Source organism: Thalassophryne amazonica, chromosome 12, assembly GCF_902500255.1.
Source record: "Thalassophryne amazonica chromosome 12, fThaAma1.1, whole genome shotgun sequence".
Taxonomy (NCBI): domain Eukaryota; kingdom Metazoa; phylum Chordata; class Actinopteri; order Batrachoidiformes; family Batrachoididae; genus Thalassophryne; species Thalassophryne amazonica.
Window position 1 is genome coordinate 64700661 of NC_047114.1, and position 18752 is coordinate 64719412.

The 18752-nt window shown below is 41.3% G+C and overlaps 1 protein-coding gene across 1 annotated transcript; it reads right to left on the reverse strand.

Annotated features, from left to right (window-relative positions):
• Window positions 1-450: 450 nt before the first annotated feature.
• On the reverse strand, window positions 451-18128 carry LOC117522605 (fibronectin type III domain-containing protein 7-like). Its single transcript, XM_034184051.1, is given in 15 exon segments — window positions 451-482; window positions 570-599; window positions 691-957; window positions 6944-7198; window positions 10099-10356; window positions 10452-10709; window positions 13134-13388; window positions 13492-13746; window positions 14426-14683; window positions 15231-15408; window positions 15410-15492; window positions 17169-17303; window positions 17306-17425; window positions 17567-17585; window positions 18033-18128. Coding segments are annotated over 15 exon segments (2445 nt in total). The 5' UTR covers window positions 18075-18128.
• Between the last annotated feature and the right edge of the window lie 624 nt (window positions 18129-18752).

The following is an 18752-nucleotide window of genomic DNA, read 5'->3' on the forward strand; positions in this document are numbered from 1 at the left end:
ATTTTACCAGTTCGATGCTCAAAAATGAGATGCGTCGTGTTACTTTCCAGCAGCATCTGTCCAGTCTTATCTCTTTCCCGCCATTCTTAGGTTTGTATTTTACAGTCACAAGAAAAGTCCCACAGGAAAACCAGATAAGGATCAGCCTCGCCTGTGTTTGTATCATCTGCCTTTTGTTCTCCCTGAAAACATTTCACTCCCTTTGTTGCCACTTTACAGTAAAGAACTTCAAATACACGTCCGCCTGCAACGTGGTCACACAACACCCTTGAAGCTACAATTTAGCACAACGGACGGGCTCAAGTGAATGCAGCTTTCATCAAAACAATCCCAAACAACAACCATTATGTCAAACAGAAGACGTTGTTTGAACCTGGCTGCCTGTTACACAACACTGTTTCCACGTGCGGTGGCAACACTTTGTTCTTATTTAATGTGAGCTCACCCAGTTTAAATCGTACTCCTTCTTCCTCGATGGATCACTGCGAGAAGGATGAGAAAAGCTTCATGATAATAAGATGCAAAATAATGATGAAAGGAGGAATTGGGACGAACTTTACTTTACTTACACATTCCAACATGACTTCCTGGGCAAGGAACTGGTAAAAATGACACAAAAACATAAATAGGTTATACATAAAATCAGATATGCTGTCTGAGTCTGCATACAGGTGAGTCTTGACAACTCACCCGCGTATGTCCTTGGTTGGCAGAAGCCGACTGTGACCCCGTTCTGCCCCGACGGTGCCACCACCACCGTGTACACTTCCCCGCACATCTCCTCCTGGAAATCACAGAATTCGTCACCAGCGACTGCAGTGCAAGAGTAGTTGGCACTGGTCCCGTACACCTCTACTGTGTGGTTTTGGATATGAGGGAGGCCCAGTGAGCGCCAGAAGACCCGTAAGGAGTTGTTGCTCCTGCGATAGAGCCTGACATTGGTCGGACAGCATGCACCTAAAACAAAATGATTGGAGGTTTGAATATGTGGGGGTGTTGTCTTGTTTTTTGGTGTTTTACTGCATTTTGGCTGAGCTTTTGTACCCAGTTCTAACAGTGATTTTCCACTGACATCAGCTTTTCATTTCATTATCAAATCTGCAGCAAATCAGCTTGTTGATGTTTGTGACACATTTCTGCTGCAAAACTGAATTTGCTGCTAATTTAAAGAACCTCATTGATCCTTTTGATGTTTGAAACAGATAAAACTGAAACGTTAGAGATAAAATAATTTTTTAACTTGCCTGTTACTTGCCAGTGAGGTTATTTGATGACACATATTTGTTGCTTTAAATGTCAACAGCATTATCACAAAAACTCATGAACGGATTTGAATTAAACTTGGTGGAGGGGTTGGTGAAGGGTCAAAAGAGCCATTACATTTTAGTGCAACTCTATATCGGTGGGAGTGGGGAATCCACACACTGATCCTGAATGTTGATCTTTGGTCATGATTACAGGATCAAGCTGATATGATTGTGTTGTGTTTAATACTGTCATCAAACTTCGAGTTTGGCATTTAGTTGCTTTGTAATCATGTTGCAAGTGTTAAAATGAACAAAAACAATGATTCAAAAATGTTAGTATGTTGGTGGGTTAGAGTTGACGGGCAGCGTTAGCACTTTTTGCTATCACCCCTTTACAGCTGTGGGTTTTGCTTTTTGTTTTTTCAAATGTAAGAAGCAAATAAATAATCAGAACAGCAAGAGTACATCCTACAGTTGTATGCAAAACTTTGGGCACCCCTGATAATTTTCATGATTTTGCTTTATAAATCATTGGTTGTCAGTTGTACACACAGATATTTGAGAAGTGAAATGAAGTTTCTAGTATTTACAGAAAGTGTGCAACAATTATTTAAACAGAATTAGCAGGTGCGTAAATTTGGGCACCCTTGTCATTTTATTGATTTGAATACATTTAGCACTAATTATTGGAACACAAATTTGGTTTGATAAACTCATTGACCCTTGACCTCCTTACACAGGTGAATCAAATCATGAGAAGGGGTATTTAAGGTGGTCATTTGAAAATGTTTCCCCTCTTTGCATCTCTTCTAATGAGTGGCAACATGGGAGCCTCTAAACAACTCTCAAATGACCTGAAAACAAAGACTGTTCAACATCATGGTTTAGGGGAAGGATACAAAAAGCTATCTCAGAGATTTCACCTGTCAGTTTCCACTGTGAGAAACATAGTGAAGAAATGGAAGACCGCAGGCACAGTACTAGTTAAGGCCCGAAGTGGCAGGCCAAGAAAAATCTCAGATAAGCTGAAATGAAGGATGGTGAGAACAGTCATAGTCAACCCACAGACCTGCTCCAAAGACCTACAACATGATCTTGCTGCAGATAGTGTCTCTGTGCATCGTTCAACGATACAGTGCACTTTGCACAAGGAGATGCTGGATGATGCCACAATGCAGAGGAAGCCTTTTCTGCATACACGCCACAAACAGAGTAGCTTGAGGTATGCTAAAGCACATTTGGGCAAGCCAGCTTCATTTTGGAATAAGGTGCTGTGGACTGATTAAACTAAAATTGAGTTATTTGGGGCAGTATGCATGGCTGATAAAGAGCACAGCATTCCAAGAAAACACATGGTACCCACAGTAAAATTTGGAGGTGGTTCCATCATGCTGTGGGGCTGTGTGGCCAGTGCAGGTACTGGGAATCTTGTTAAAGTTTAGGGTCACATGGATTACAGTCAATATCAGCAGATTCTTGAGAACAATGTTCATGAATCAGTGACAAAGTCAAAGTTGCACCAGGGCTGGATCTTCCCCTAAACACTGCTCAAAATCTATTAAGGCATTCATGCAGAGGAACAAGTACAACGTTCTGGAATGGCCATCTCAGTCCCCAATTTCAATTTTTCAATTTTCAATTTATTTTCATTTATATAGCACCAAATCACAACAGAGTTGCATCAAGGTGCTTCACACAAGTAAGGTCTAACCTTACTAACCCCCAGAGCAACAGCTGTAAGGAAAAATTCCCTCTGAGCAAGAAACCTCAAGCAGACCAGACTCAAAGGGGTGACCCTCTGCTTGGGCCATGCTACAGACATAAATTACAGAACAATTCACAAAATGAATATACAGGAAAAGCTGTTGGTGCACAGGACAGGAGGGTCTCCAACACAAATACCACACCCATTTCTGGATGGAGCTGCACTTTAAACAGAGAGAGAAAAAAAACAATCAAGCATCAGAAAAACAAGAAATACAGTATAATTTGTCAGCATTAAACAACAAGAAAAACAGGAAATACTAAGGTGATCGCTGCCCACTAGCCCTAAGCTTCACTAAAAGACCCAGAATTTAGGTAAAGTTGAGGCTGCAGCCCGCTCCGTTTCCTAATAAAATTAATTAAAACAGTGAAAAGCGTAGAACTATACTATGCCAGTATGCCAGCTATACGAAAGGGAAAACAAGTGCGTCTTAAGTCTGGACTTGAAAGCCTCCACAGAATCTGACTGTTTTATTGATGCAGGGAGATCATTCCACAGAACAGGGGCACGATAAGAGAAAGTTCTGTGACCCGCACACTTCTTCACCCAAGGGACACAAAGTAGTCCTGCACCCTGAGAATGCAAAGCCCGGGTGGGTACACAAGGTTTAATTAGGTCAGCTAGGTAGGGAGGTGCCAGTACATGAAGAGATTTATAGACTAGTAGCAGAACCTTAAAATCTGATCTCACTGGGACAGGAAGCCAGTGAAGGGATGCCAAAATGGGTGTAATGTGGTTGAACTTTCTGCTTCGTGCCAAACGTCTGGCAGTAGCATTTTGAACCAATTGGATACCCCTAATGTTGGACTGCGGTAAACCAGAAAATAAAATATTGCAGCAGTCCAATCTAAAAGAGCTAAACACATAGATCAGGGTCTCAGCATCAGCCATAGACAGGATGGCATAAATCTTTGCTATATTTCGCAAGTGGAAGAAAGCAGTCCTCGTAATATTTCTAATGTGGAGGCCAAAGGACAATGTAGGATCAAAAATTACCCCAAGGTTCCTCACTTTGTCCATGTGATGTACCATAGTGTTCAGAATAATAGTAGTGCTATGTGACTAAAAAGATTAATCCAGGTTTTGAGTATATTTCTTATTGTTACATGGGAAACAAGGTACCAGTAGATGAAGTAGATTCTCACAAATCCAACAAGACCAAGCATTCATGATATGCACACTCTTAAGGCTATGAAATTGGGCTATTAGTAAAAAAAAGTAGAAAAGGGGGTGTTCACAATAATAGTAGTGTGGCATTCAGTCAGTGAGTTCGTCAATTTTGTGGAACAAACAGGTTTGAATCAGGTGTCCCCTATGTAAGGATGAAGCCAACACCTGTTGAGCATGCTTTTCTCTTTGAAAGCCTGAGGAAAATGGGACGTTCAAGACGTTCAGAAGAACTGCGTAGCTTGATTAAAAAGTTGATTAGAGAGGGAAAAACTTATACGCAGGTGCAAAAAAGTATAAGCTGTTCATCTACAATGATCTCCAATGCTTTAAAAATGGACAAAAAAAAAAAAAAAAAAACAGACATGTGGAAGAAAATGGAAAACAACCATCAAAATGGATAGAAGAATAGCCAGAATGGCAAAGGCTCACCCATTGATCAGTTAACTGTAAATGCTGTGACAGTTAGAAGACGCCTGTGTGAAGCTAATTTATTTGCAAGAATCCCCTGCAAAGTCCCTCTGTTAAATAAAAGACATGTGCAGAAGAGGTTACAATTTGCCAAAGAACACATCAACTGGCCTAAAGAGAAATGGAGGAATATTTTGAGCACTGATGAGAGTAAAATTGTTCTTTTTGGGTCCAAGGGCCGCAGACAGTTTGTGAGACAACCCCCAAACTCTGAATTCAAGCCACAGTTCACAGTGAAGACAGTGAAGCATGGTGGTGCAAGCATCATGATATGGGCATGTTTCTCCTACTAGGGTGCTGGGCTTATATATCGCATACCAGGTACCATGGATCAGTTTGGATATGTCAAAATACTTGAAGAGGTCATGTTGCCTTATGCTGAAGAGGACCTGCCCTTGAAATGGGTGTTTCAACAAGACAATGACCCCAAGCACACTAGTAAATGAGCAAAATCTTGGTTCCAAACCAACAAAATTAATGCCTCGCAGATGTGAAGAAATCATGAAAAACTGTGGTTATACAACTAAATACTAGTTTAGTGATTCACAGGATTGCTAAAAAAGCAGTTTGAACATAATAGTTTTGAGTTTGTAGCGTCAACAGCAGATGCTACTACTATTTTTCCAGAATTTTAGAGCAAAATGATAGATTTGATATCAACCGATAGTTTTTCAGTACACTAGGGTCAAGACTAGGTTTCTTAAGTAATGGTTTATTCACTGCAGATTTGAAACATTTAGGAACAGATCCAGAAGTTAAAGAAAGATTAAGCATTTCCAGCACAGTTGGCCCAAGAGTGGGCCACAGGTCCTTAAACAGTTTTGTTGGTATAGCATCAAATAAACAGGTTGTGCTTTATTTTGACGTTACGAGTTTCATCAGCATGCCTAGAGAGATACTCTCAAATTCTGTAAATCTAGGTAATACCTCATTAATGGAGCCCACCTCAATAGTAGGGTGTAGTGGCTGGGGTAAGGCATGCTGGGATATGTTTAACCTAATGTCTTCCATTTTCTTCTCAAAGTAATCTAGGAAATCTTGTGCTGTAAAATGAGAGCATATTCATATTATTCATGGTTGTCCATGAATAAGTGTTGCCACCGTGTGGAACAAGAACTTTGAGTTAAGCTTGTTTTTGTTGATCAAATCAGAGTAATAGGTCCGCTTTGTAGCCAGTAATGCATGCTTATAGTCTAAGACAGCATCTCGCCACGCAAGGTGGAATACTTCTAATTCTGAACTACACCATTTTCCTTCTAGACCTATAGCCTTATGCTTGAGGTCACGCAGGTAATCATTGAACCAAGGTGACTGTGTTTTGGGGGGGTGCGCGATTTTAACAAAGGTGGCGCAATCACGTCGAGTGTAGTTTTTGAGCACACTATCCACAGACTGATTGGGTATTTGCCAAATGTGAAGCTAAGACATCAGGCAGTCTAGCTTCGAGTTCAGTCTTAGTTGAGTAGTTGATGCATCACTGTAGTGATAAATAAGGTTGTTGTTCCACAAAACACGGCAGCGAAACTGTAAACTTAATAAGTGAGTGATCAGAGACCACTGTTGTCAATATTCGTGACAGCAATACCACATGCAAGACCAAATCCAGGGTATTTCCACTAATGTGCATTGAGTCCCGAATGCATTGCCGAAATACTAATGCATCCACAATTTCCATAAATTATTTGCAGAAGGGATCAGAAGGCATATTTATATGAACCAGACCTGAATATTATTGAAAATCTGTGGTGTGATTTTAATCGGGCTGTCCATACTCAGAAACCACCAAATGTGACTGAACTGGAGATGGTTTGGAAAGAATAATATTCCAAAATACCTACAACCAGAATTCAGACTTTCATTGGAAGCTATAGGAAGTGTTTAGAGGCTGTTATTTCTGCAAAAGGAGGATCTACTAAATATTGGTGTATTTTTTCTGCTGAGTTGCCCAAATTTATGCACCTGCCTAATTTTGTTTAAAGAATTATTGCACACTTACTGTAAATCCCACAAACTTCATTTCACTTCTCAAATATCACTACGATATGATATATTTAGCTGAAATTGCTGATCCAAACAACCAATGATTCATAAAGGAAAACCATGGAAATCATCAGGGGTGCCCAAACGTTTACATACAACTGTATGTAAACTGCAGAATGCACTCAATGCATTTTACATGTTATTTGCCAAAGCTTAAATATTTGAGACAAAAATCTTAAAGTCCAAACCTCACATCCTCATTCACACACCCTGTTTCTGTATCACTGTGTGTATTTATCATGTTTGTCCTCACTGGATGAGAATCCGTGGTATTTGCACTGTGAAATGTGTCCTGTGCCGCTGATGGCTTCCAGCTCAATGCTGTAGTTGGTGCTGCACGTGATGCATCCCATCAGGCAGTGGGTGTCCAGAGTGTGGCATTTGGTGTGTCCGCGTGAAGACGTCAGTGTTGTGATGTAGGATCTAGCTCCTTTTCCAGGTGACCAGCTCACATTGGTCATAGCCTGAGTGGCCTGAGTCACGCTCACTGTTGTAGGACAGCACGGACCTTGAAAACAGCAAGACAGATCATTTCTGCATTTATTATCATTTTCTCATGAACATATTTATTGGTGCCACTTTGATTTTCAATTTTTTTTCCAATTTCTTTTCATTTATATAGCACCAAATCACAACAGAGTTGCCTCAAGGCGCTTCACACAAGTAAGGTCTAACCTTACTAACCCCCAGAGCAGCAGTGGTAAGGAAAAACTCCCTCTGAGGAAGAAACCTCAAGCAGACCAGACAGAGACTGACTGCGTGCAAATTCAGGAAACTCTATATGTATGCTTCGTTTGAGTCTTAAATTGTGCTTGAATGGAAATATCTTGACTGGCAGATAAACAAAGTGTATATTTGTGAATTAAATTTTAGTCAGTTAAACCTTATATGTGCAGCATGACACTTTCCATTAAATGAGCCACATTAATTGATTCAATATCTTATCAGCACCATGGACAGCGCACTTTAAGAAGCTGGTAATTCATGAAGGGGCATAAAATCACTTCCTGTTGGCATCAGTCACAACAAAAACAGTCAGTCAGTGAATCATTTGGCACAATGCCAGCAGCAAGTAAACCAGCAGCATTTGTCCTCAGATCGGGACGGCATATGGTGGTAGGGTTTTCAAAATAGAAAAAAAAAAAAAACATTCACAAAAAACAACTTCAGAATGAGACACAGTTAACTACTTTTGTAGTTGCAAAAATTATGTAGAACATAGCAAAAGAGTCTCATTGGACGGCATTTGGTCTCACTGAATGAGTCTTATTAGAGTTGAGCAACTGAATTTGGTCACACTGCAGGTCAGGTCTGGGAACATGTGCTGGTGCCACACATTACCACATCCACCACACTGTACACTGTCTCACTCTGTAAATAAAGAAATACACAGTGCTGGACTTTAGAACTGTCTTGGGCCCTGAATCGCACAACCCAGACAATCAGTCCATCTCCAACTCTCGAATGTAACATCTATCCATTAAATCCAGGTGAAATGTGGCCCTCCCCTTCCCCTTCTCCAGTCTCTGGGGTCCTCAACATGTCATGCTGGATCGTACTCTGAGAAACGTGCTACATACCTAAAATGTTGTAGTTTATATTCCCTCAGAATGCAAGTGATACTCCTTATCTGAGTCTCTCTAAGTAGCCATTCATGTATCAGAAAGTCAAGCCAGCAGATACCCAAGGTTCCTCTGAAAAGTCACCACCTTGGGTCAATGTCCAAGTCTCACAACCGTCCAGCAAAACGGGACGCACCAGGTCCCCAGAGACTTGGACCTTCATTGTCCTACAAAGATATCAGCATTGTCAGACCTTTATCCAGCTCCCTTATGATTCTGTAAGCTCTTCCCAGGCGTCTCTCACTTTGAAGGCATGAATGACACTGCTGAGATAAGTGAATGTTTGACACTTTAACCACATAGAGATTACATTTCTGAATGCTGAATCCAGGATGTCATTGAAAGCCTTAGTCTTCATCTGGAACATTCAAGGGTATTCACTGACTCTGCAACATTCCAAATTAGGTTAAATAAACTCTGTCATGGTGTTAAATCAACTCCATCATTATATAAATGATTCTTGTTAGAGTTGAGCCAGTTTTCCTCTGCAGAATGTACTGTGTAACAAAATTAAAGGCTGCTGCACATTTTGACTGCACAGTTTTGCAGAGTAAAATATACTCTGCCAAGATAACATTTGGTTCCAGTCCAAATAGAGTTAAATATACTCTATCCTAGTGCTAAATCAATTCTATCACAGTGTAAAATCAACTCTATCATGCTGTTAATGACTCTTATTGGAGTTGAAAAACTTGATTTGACCTGATGATAGAGCTGATTTGACTCTATAATAGAGTGTATTTAACTCTATTTGGACTGGGACCAAATGTTATCTTGGCAGAGTATATTTTACTCTGCAAAATTTACTGTGTGAACTGAACCGTCCATACAAGCAGGCTGCATATATATATATATATATATATATATATATATATATATATATATATATATATATATATATATATATATATATATATATATATATATATATATATATATACATACTTGCAATTGTTAATTTTAGGTATTTAAGTAATAATGTTTCATTTGATTTAATTAATTTCAATTACAATATTGTTTCGCACTTAATTGATAATGTTATGTGGAAAATGTTACCTTAACTTTATCAATTAAATTCAATGTTTTATTTCTTAAAGTGACGTGTGTGTGTGTGTGTGTGTGTGTGTGTGTGTGTGTGTGTGTGTGTGTGTGTGTGTGTGTGTGTGTGTGTGTGTGTGTGTGTGTGTGTGTGTGTGTGTGTGTGTGTGTATGAACTTGTGAAATTCTGGCGGCAGATGCCAAAGTCCATGTCACATCTTAAGAAAATACTGCATCATCTTTGAGAAGCTTGTCTGAAGTGTAGTAAATTTTAGGAGTGATAAAAGGGTAAAGTTGTAAATGTGTCTGATAAAAACTGCTGTTTGTGTCATTTTGGACAAAATGTCCAACTGACCTCGGTCATCAACAGTGTTCAGTATATTTCCCGATGTGCTTTCAGAAATGTGTAAAAATATTAAATCAACTGTTTTGGGGAAATATGGACCAGTTCACTTACAGTAAAATATACATTTGGACAAACACGATGTTATTGAACATGCCGTAGTGAAATAAATTGGACTACAACGCAATAATGTTGTTGATCCCAGTGGAAATATCAGCTTTGCTTGGTATCTGTGTTCACCTTCCAAGTGTCCATCTGCTTTTCTTTGCAGAATAACAAAGTGGACTGGAAGTGGCTGCTTTGTGACCGCTCACTTACTCACACAACATAATTATGTGAACTTGTGAGCACTTTGAACTGAACATGACTTTTACATCTCAGTTATAATGAGGTGCATGTGCATACCTGTCTCCAAAGGCCAGGTGTATCCAAGGAGACTCTGTCCTACACTTGTGGTGGCGACTGCCGTGACATCGTAGGTCAAACCACACTGCAGCTGTGTGAGCTCACAGAGGCTGCTCCTCGTGTGACAAGAGTGCGTGTCATGACGTCCAATGGCAGTGATGGTATAATTTGTGTTTGGTGTATTTGGGGTTGTGGAAAGTACTCTGTATGTTGAGTCGCTGGTCTGCATCACATTCAGGATCGCTGGAGCACATGGAGCTGATGGACACACAAGACGTGGGATAAATGAAGATATGGATATTTGTCAGATGATTGTCAGACTATGTGTTTTTGAGTTTTTAATTTTTCAATACCTGTCTCATGTGTGTGCGGCGTGCACGTGTGGTTGCATCCCTGTAGTTCACTGCAAGGCGTGACTACCACAGAATATATTGTGTTGCACCTAAGATCAGACAGTACACACATTGGTGCTGTGTCATTACAGTGGATGACATCATCAGTCTGCACAGCTGTCGTTTTGTACAGCTCCGCCCCTTTGACAGATGACCACGTGATCTCAAGGGTCTCTGTGGAAACCAGAGTTATGGAGACTTCCTGTGGGCAACATGGAACTTTGGGGATGAGAAGAGAAAAACAAATGTAAGCTAGAGTATGTGACAATGATAATTAATCCTGGGTAACAAAATAGAGGTTTTCGTTATTATGTGTAGGCAAGCAAGGTGTGCATATGTTGAGAACCTGCTTACGTAAGGCACATTTGAATTCCTCACTCTGTAAATAAAGAAATACACAGTGCTGGACTTTAGACCTGGTTTTCGATGGTATATGAATGCACCAGCTCTATGTCTGACCACGTCATTTTTAGACCAGCACAGCCATATGAGTGTTTAAGATCACCAACGCGCACTTCCTGTCTCTGTAGAATTTGCCATATTTGTTTAGGTTTCTGCTATCATCAAAACACATTAGCTTCTTTCCTGCTCTTAAATGCAAAAAGGCACTGGTTCTACAGGTGGGCTATTAAATACACCCAATGTTTCCTGTAAAGAAAATGATAGGGAGAGAAGGCTGGATAATATGGAGAGAGAAAATAATGAAGTGTAACCAATTAGCGAGGATGTAGTGAGGACAGCTATGAAGAGGATGTTTTCCAGGTTGTTTAATAAAATCTTGGAAACTGAGAGGATGCCTGAGGAGTGGAGAAGACGTGCACTGGCTCCAGTTTGTAAGAACAAGAGTGATGTATAGCTCTGCCATAACTACAGAGACATAAAGTTGATCAGCCATAGAATGAAGTTGTGGAAATGACTACTGGGAGCTAAGCTTAGAAAAGAAGTGAAGATCTGTGAGCATCAATATGTTTTTTTTTTCCTGTGGGGAAAGAGCACTACAGATGCAATGTTTACTCTGAGAGTGCTGATGGAGAAATATGACAGGGTGCCAAGAAAAGAGATACTGTATTTTTTATGGTGAAACTAAAGGCAAATTTCCGCATTGTGGACAATAAGGTTCTTGCATTCTGTTGGAAATGTGGAGTGGCAGAGAAGTATGTGAGTGTGGTGCAGGATATGTACAAGGACAGTGTGACAGCAGTAAGATGAGCAGTAAGAATGTTGGATACATTAAGTTGAAGGTGGGATTACATACATCAAGGATTGGTTCTGAGCCGTTTCTTGTTTGCATTGTTGATGGGCAGGTTGACGGACAAGATCAGACAGGAGTATCTATGGGCTATGATGTTTTCAGATGACATTGTCATCTGTAGTGTGAGTAGAGAGCAAATTGCGAGGGCTCTGGAGAAGTGGAGATATGCTGTGGAAAGAAGAGACAAGTCAGAGAGGTGAGCTTGAGATGGTTTGAGGTGCAGAGGAGAGACCCAGGGTATATAGGGAGAAGGATGCTGAGACTAGCCTCAGACTGAGAAGCTCCCATGTTCTCTTCCCACCTAGTCCTTTCTGTGTGGAGTCTGCATGCTCTCTTCATGTTTGTGTGGATTCCCTCCAGGTACTCCAGCTTTCTCCCACCTCCAAGGACATTCGAGTTAGGTGAACTGGAAACTTTAAAGTGGCCGTAGGTGTGCATGCAAATGTAAATGATTTGCCTGTGTACATGTGGCCCTGCAATAGACTGGCGTCCTGTCCAGTTTGTACCTTGCCTCACATCCTGTGACTGCTGGGATAGAGTCCAACACCACTATGACCTGTCATTCTAGTAAGTGGGTATAGAAAATAGATGGATGAATGATGTTGAGGATGGAGCCACCAGGCAAGAGGACAAGAGGGAGGCCAATGAGAAAGTTTATGGATGTGCTGAGGGAGGACATGCAGGTGGTTAGTGTGACAGAAGGTGTTTTAGACAACAAACTGAGATGGAAATACGTATATCCTCTGCTGTGGTGACCCTTAATGGAAGCAGCTGAAAGAGGAAGAAGTTCCTCAATGCTGCCAATACAAAAGCTTTTACAAGAAATTCCAGCAATTTGGTAATTTTCCAGAATCTGCCATTCTGTTTAGTAACATTGACTTTGCTGTATGCGAACCAAGGACCCATTGAATATCTGACATTGTGAAGAAAAAAATAATAATCTGGTGAAGCACCTGTAATTTACAGTTTGAAAGAAATGTAAAGAATCGCAGGGTGGAAATTTAAAATAAAAATAGTTAAATCTTCCATGCTATGGGCATTTTCTAAGATGTATTGCTAGAATTTTGACAGACACTTCCCAGTGCCCCATTTTCTGATTCAAAACAATATTGTGAACTATACAGTAAAGGGAGTGTTTTTTGTTTTTTTGAAAAAAACTCAAATTTTCAGTATATCTGCTGTTTTGCTTTCATGGAGGTTCTAACGGCAGCGTTTGTGGTGTTTGTGGTACTATATGTGTATAGTGTGGCACTGAGTGGTACTGTATGTTTTGTGGTGTGGTACTGTGTGGTACTGTATGTTTTATGGTGTGGTACTGTATGTTTTGTGGTACTATATGTGTGTAGTGTGGCACTGAGTGGTACTGTATTGCTTTGGTGTGACTGCCGTACTCATGGTGTAGTTGCGGACGTGTGTGTAAGGACTGGTGCCGGCCTGGTTGTACGGGAAGACGCTGGTGAGGTAGGTGTAACCACACATGCAAAAAAATGGGCATGTGGTGTCGGTGGTGTTACACGACTTTTCAGTTCCATCGTCCCGCTTTATAAAAACTATGTAGTACTCCACTAGCAGTACCGACTCCCACACAACTGAACAGTTGCTGGCCTTCAGTTCCTCCACCCAGATGTTCTCTGGTGGACATGGATCTGATGGAGAGAGGGAAGGACAATGACTCACAATAAAGAATAATTTCTGACGTAATAGTGTGGTATTATGGTAGTTTCTAATGTCCTCATGTGCTGTCCTCACTTGTGACGTAGTCTTCTGGCAGTGAAGGACTGCTGGCTCCAGCCTTGTTGTAAGCTGTGACAGAGACAGAGTGGTTCTGTCCACATTCCACAGGTGTGATCAAACAGAAACTAGTAAATGCTGAGGTGCAGTTTTGGCCGTTGGTGGTCCAGGCCATGTAGGTCTCAGCTCCTTGCACTGCCTGCCAGTAAATGGCGATTCCAACAGACCGACCCTGAGTCACCTGGACATGGACCACATCAGGACTTGGTGGACCTGTAAGTGTAGGAGTGAGTTAAAGGATGTAAGAAAACATGCAGAGCCTTATCTTCCTGTCAGCACAGGACCACACGGTACAGCCCATCTGCGTCTTGGGCATTTTTGGCCAAGACTGTGTCAGTTTTCCTCAGCAGGTGGTTTTACCTGCTGAGGTGATCGGTAGCAAGAAAAACCTGTACTGCCGGCCTTTCATGGCACACCTCTGGTCTAGCAGGTTATGTAGGTGATCAGATGGTTAGAGGACAATGAGGAGGTGGAAGTGTCACAGGAGGTGCTGCGTCTGCTTTTTGTGCATTGTCCATAGAAGCCTTTCCAGAAAAGATTTTTTTCTGAGTTTGCCATCTAAATATTTGTGCCAGTTGCTGGTGCACCTGTGTGTCTTTTTGAAGCAATGGCAGGTGACACTCCAATTGGTTTATTTCATGTTATGCCCAAGTGACACCTTACGAGTGACACCTTACGTGTGACACCTTACCTTACCTTACACCTTACAAGTGACACCTCGTACAATGCCTTTGCACTTTGCACCCTACTTTGTACACAGATGATGTAAATAGTAAAGCTGAGTTACACGTGCTCCAAATGCACCTGCACTGTGCACTTTAGATCGTGCACAACAGATGGTCAAGATAGGGCCCATGATCTTTGACACAATTGCTGCCTGTGCCATGCTTACGGGTAATCTGGCAGATGGTGAGGTCATCTCCAGGGTGGCTGTATGAGTCCCAGGCTGAGCCCTTGATGCAATAGGTCATTCCTGGTTGAAGGTCATCAAAGGTCACTGCAGTGTTTGTGGTGTTTATTGTGATTCGGTCACTGGAGCCCTCCTGGATGACGATGAGGGTGTAGAAGACAGCGTGCTGCACAGGGAGCCACGACACAAGGATGGTGTCACCGTTAGGTGACGTGGTATTCAACTCGGGGGCCATCACCACTACAGAGAGGGAAGGAGTGCGATCAGCTCATCAGTCAGCATCTTATGTTGTTCTGATGTAGCAGCTTAACAACAAATAATTATATGCGCCAATACACAGATCTATTACTCTGCCACATTCCTCCCATAATTCCCTCCCCCAAGGAAGTGTTAATATATGTGATTGTGTTGCATTAATTTCTCCTTCAGGAAACGCAAAAGCCCAGTTTTCATGGTTTAACTTTTCACATTACGAGAACAGTATGGTGCAGATTAATGGATATAGTTTCTACCCTCCTGCATTTGCTGCGGTGAGTCGACTGGGTAACAATAGACAGTGAAATGACTCGCCGTTATGGCCGGCGGAGTGAGACAATGTGCTTTGTTTTATAGGAGCAACACCATGGTTTCATTTCACGTGGCCATAAACGGCTTCTGAATTCCAGCGCCTGGACAAGTGTAGATGATGGAAAGATTATTAATGATTCCAGCTCTACATTACTTGTATTCAGTAATCGCCATAAATGCATCAGCCAGACTTGGCGAAAGGAGATGTTGAGGGGTCTACCTGTTCTGGCCTGGATGAGGTTTGAGGGCTGGCTCCGCCCCCCTGAGTTGAGGGACATGACACTGAGCCTGTACTCTGTGTAGGGCTGCAGCTGAACCATAGTTCCTGGGGAGCCGGTCACCACAGTCTCAGAGAAAAAGTCATTCTTCTGTGACTCTGCCCTCAAGATGTAGTCGGTTGGCCCCGGAAACCTCGGTGAACTCCACTGTGATACTGTCGCTGTGCTTGGAATAGGCCTGGTCAATGCTGGGTACCTCAGGAGCTGCAGAACAGATGAGAGTGTAGTCAAACAAAGTTGCAAACTTTAAATCGCAATGATTATCTCTGTGGTGCAACAAAAGACAATTATTTCATTAGCCGGAAGTGGTAGCTCTCTGGCTTTACAGATCTGGCCCCGGTATGGTAGTGCATGGGAAATCTGTCTGGAGTAGGCAATAATTATAAAATGAGTGGCACTGCAAGAAGGAGAGGAGTGAGGGAATCCAACAAGACTCCCATAACAATTCTGTAGGAGTTATAGTCTTCTGTGGCTGTGATTAGAGAAACTGTGCATGGTGCACCTTTTGTTGTTGTACCACCAGTCAAATTCATGGTAGAGTGGAACAGAGAATTACACATTTTCATTTCTTTGATATTTTTCCAGTATACCCCCTCATTCTCTGAACTGTACACATTTCAAAGTCTTCTGTTTTTTGTTTGTTTGTTTGTTTTTTTTGCATGCTTGCTTTACTGATATCTGCATATTTCAAAAGTCTCAGACTTGTATTTACGACTCTGTAAATCTTTTGCAGTCAAGGTGGTCGACTGGGCCGGTGTATATCTCCAGTTTCCACTGCATGAAGTCCTCTGGATGCGATGATTGTCCATCATAGGTCTACTGACACCTTGGCGGACTGGGACAATGTGTATGAGGGACATAGACAGGTATCATCAAGTGGTCACACCTGGAATTGGACTACTGAGCTTTTAGTCGAGATCAGTGCAGGTCTTCTATGTATTCTGAAGATGAATAGGAGGTGATGAGCTGTAAGCTTTTCTCATTATGCTTGTGTTCTCGAACAGTATGTCCATGGACATTCAAGAGTCTGATTCTGTCGTCATTTAAATCTAGTCTGAAAACCCCTAAGTCTAATAACCTTTGCAGTACCTTCTCATTATGGATTCTATCAGAAGCTTAATCATCATCAATAATAGACAGACAAATCCTCTGCTAGGGTAGATTAAAAATACCTTCTCTTGTTTTTGGCCTGCCTGGAAATCACTTTGATGGTGATTTGAAGTTTCTACATCAACCTTGTTTTTTTATTTGAAGAAAAAGTCCTGTATAGACTTCTGAAGTCCACTGGTGCCCGTGCTTATCCCCAGATTCTGTACTGTAAAGTGTATGAGAGTCTATGGTTTGCCTGGATGGAATGCCAGTACAACACAGTTTAATTTCCCAGCAAAGGCTGGTATCCATTTATAGTAGGGTGGACTGAGACAAAACAGATTAAGTGTCTTGTCCAAGGAGACAGACAGGTTGTATTATTGGGACTCAAACCCAAGTCTACATATCACTATCCCAATTCCTTATGTCACTGAGCTTCCCGTTCTACACTTTCATTTTGTATAGCATAATTTTTAGTCACAGAGTTTGCTTGAAAAGGTGGCAATGAACCAGTTGTCTGCCTGGGTGGATGCCGTCCATGACGGTTCTGTGGTGTGGTGGATTGACATTGTGCAGTGCTAACACATGTCTTGACTGACAGAGTTTGTGACATGACCCATCTGCCTTATTATTCTGTTTGGTACGTTGGGCTGCGTATGGAAACTTTGATATTAGGATTTAATCAGATAACATTATAAAGGATGATTGAGAATCCAAGAGTCAGGTGTCCAGTGGCCAAGCTATCCAGTATCTTCTTTTTTCTACTGGTAGCATAGTCACTACTTGCTTACCTGTTGTCTCCTCAGTCTCTGCACTACTGAGGACATTGAGCGCGTTGTCCATGGCTTCTAGCTGCATGGTGTACACCGTGTTTGGTGACAGGGAGTTGACGGAACCCATCACGGTGTTTCCGCTGAACTGAGCAATACTGACCGTTCTGGAGAGTTCTTGGGTGTTGCTGTGATCTTGTAGGAACTGGCACCGGTTTGTCCACTCCACTGTACTGTCATACTCTTAGACGTCACAGTAAACACAGACAAAGTGATGTCTGAAGAAGACAAAACAACATTTTTCAAATTATAAATGCTCTTTGAAATTTTAACACAATGTGAAGAAGAATCATCTAGCACTTTGTCAATTATTTCAGTTTAACTTCATTATTATGACAGGGTAAGTGAAGCTTATTTACCATTCTGAGCGGCACACATCTGAAAATAAGAGAAAGCAAGTTAGTGAATGAATAGAGGAGAACAGGAAATACAACATTTTCAAACAGAGGCATTGTTCCAACACTGTAAGCTAGTGGTATTTCATGTTATATCCTGAAGCAAATTATTCCCTGTATCATGTTCTGGGAGTATGAGAGGCAACAGGCTGCACATTACCTTCACTCAGCACAGATTTGAGGAGTGCTCCAAGCAGGTATTTGTTTCAGGCCGGCATGAATTTGTCTATTGAGCTAAGGCTGACTATGCCACATGTTGTTGAAAGAAATGACACTCCAAAGAGCTTGTGTTCATAGGTTTCTGAGCACTATTCTTTATCTGGAGGCTTCAAATAGGAATGTTCTTATAGAAAGAAACATGCATTGTTTTATTAAAACAGCTGTATTAAAAGAGAATATTGTAGTGTTATTAAAAATGAAATCTCCTTACCTCTGCCAGAGTCAGTAAAATTAAGAGTCTTGTTGTTGTCATGACTTCAGTGTTTTGCCTGCAGCTGAAACATGTGATACAGTTTCTAATAAACTGATTCCGGTGAAAAAAAGGAACTTTCTCCATCTCTCTCTGATGATCCCACAGATCCTTCATTGTTTCAACAAATACTGGAGTAACGAACCCAGAGGCGGTGACTCCTCCCTCAGGGGGAGTTTGGGCAGCCTGTCACAGCGAGAAGGGGAAGCTCACCTGTATATTGTGCAGTCAAATTAGTGCGCAGTAATAATTGTTAGTGTCTTTGTTGTCTCTCTTCCAAAGAAATGATATTATCACCTCATCTGAGAAACGTGTAGCCTGACACCTTACAATAAAGATGACTGACTGGATGCTGATCTTCTGTGTCTGCTCTGACAGGAAGGAAAGATGCATCACAGGCTGTTTATGGTTTTGTCCAAATACTGTTGATTTATTCTAATGCTTTCCTGTGAAACACAATACCCTTTGGGTTTTATTTTATTTTATTCATGTCATTTCTCATCAGTTTGAGACTGCCCCAAAACAGCAGAAATTAATCAATTCATCAATAAGAGCAGAATCTGGATAAAAAAAAAAAAACACAATACTAAAATACCCTCGGCCGTATGAGTATGAAAATGGGAAACAGAATGTGACCTTTTGACCTGTTAAAATAGGTCAAGGTTAGCCATCTTTTAACTT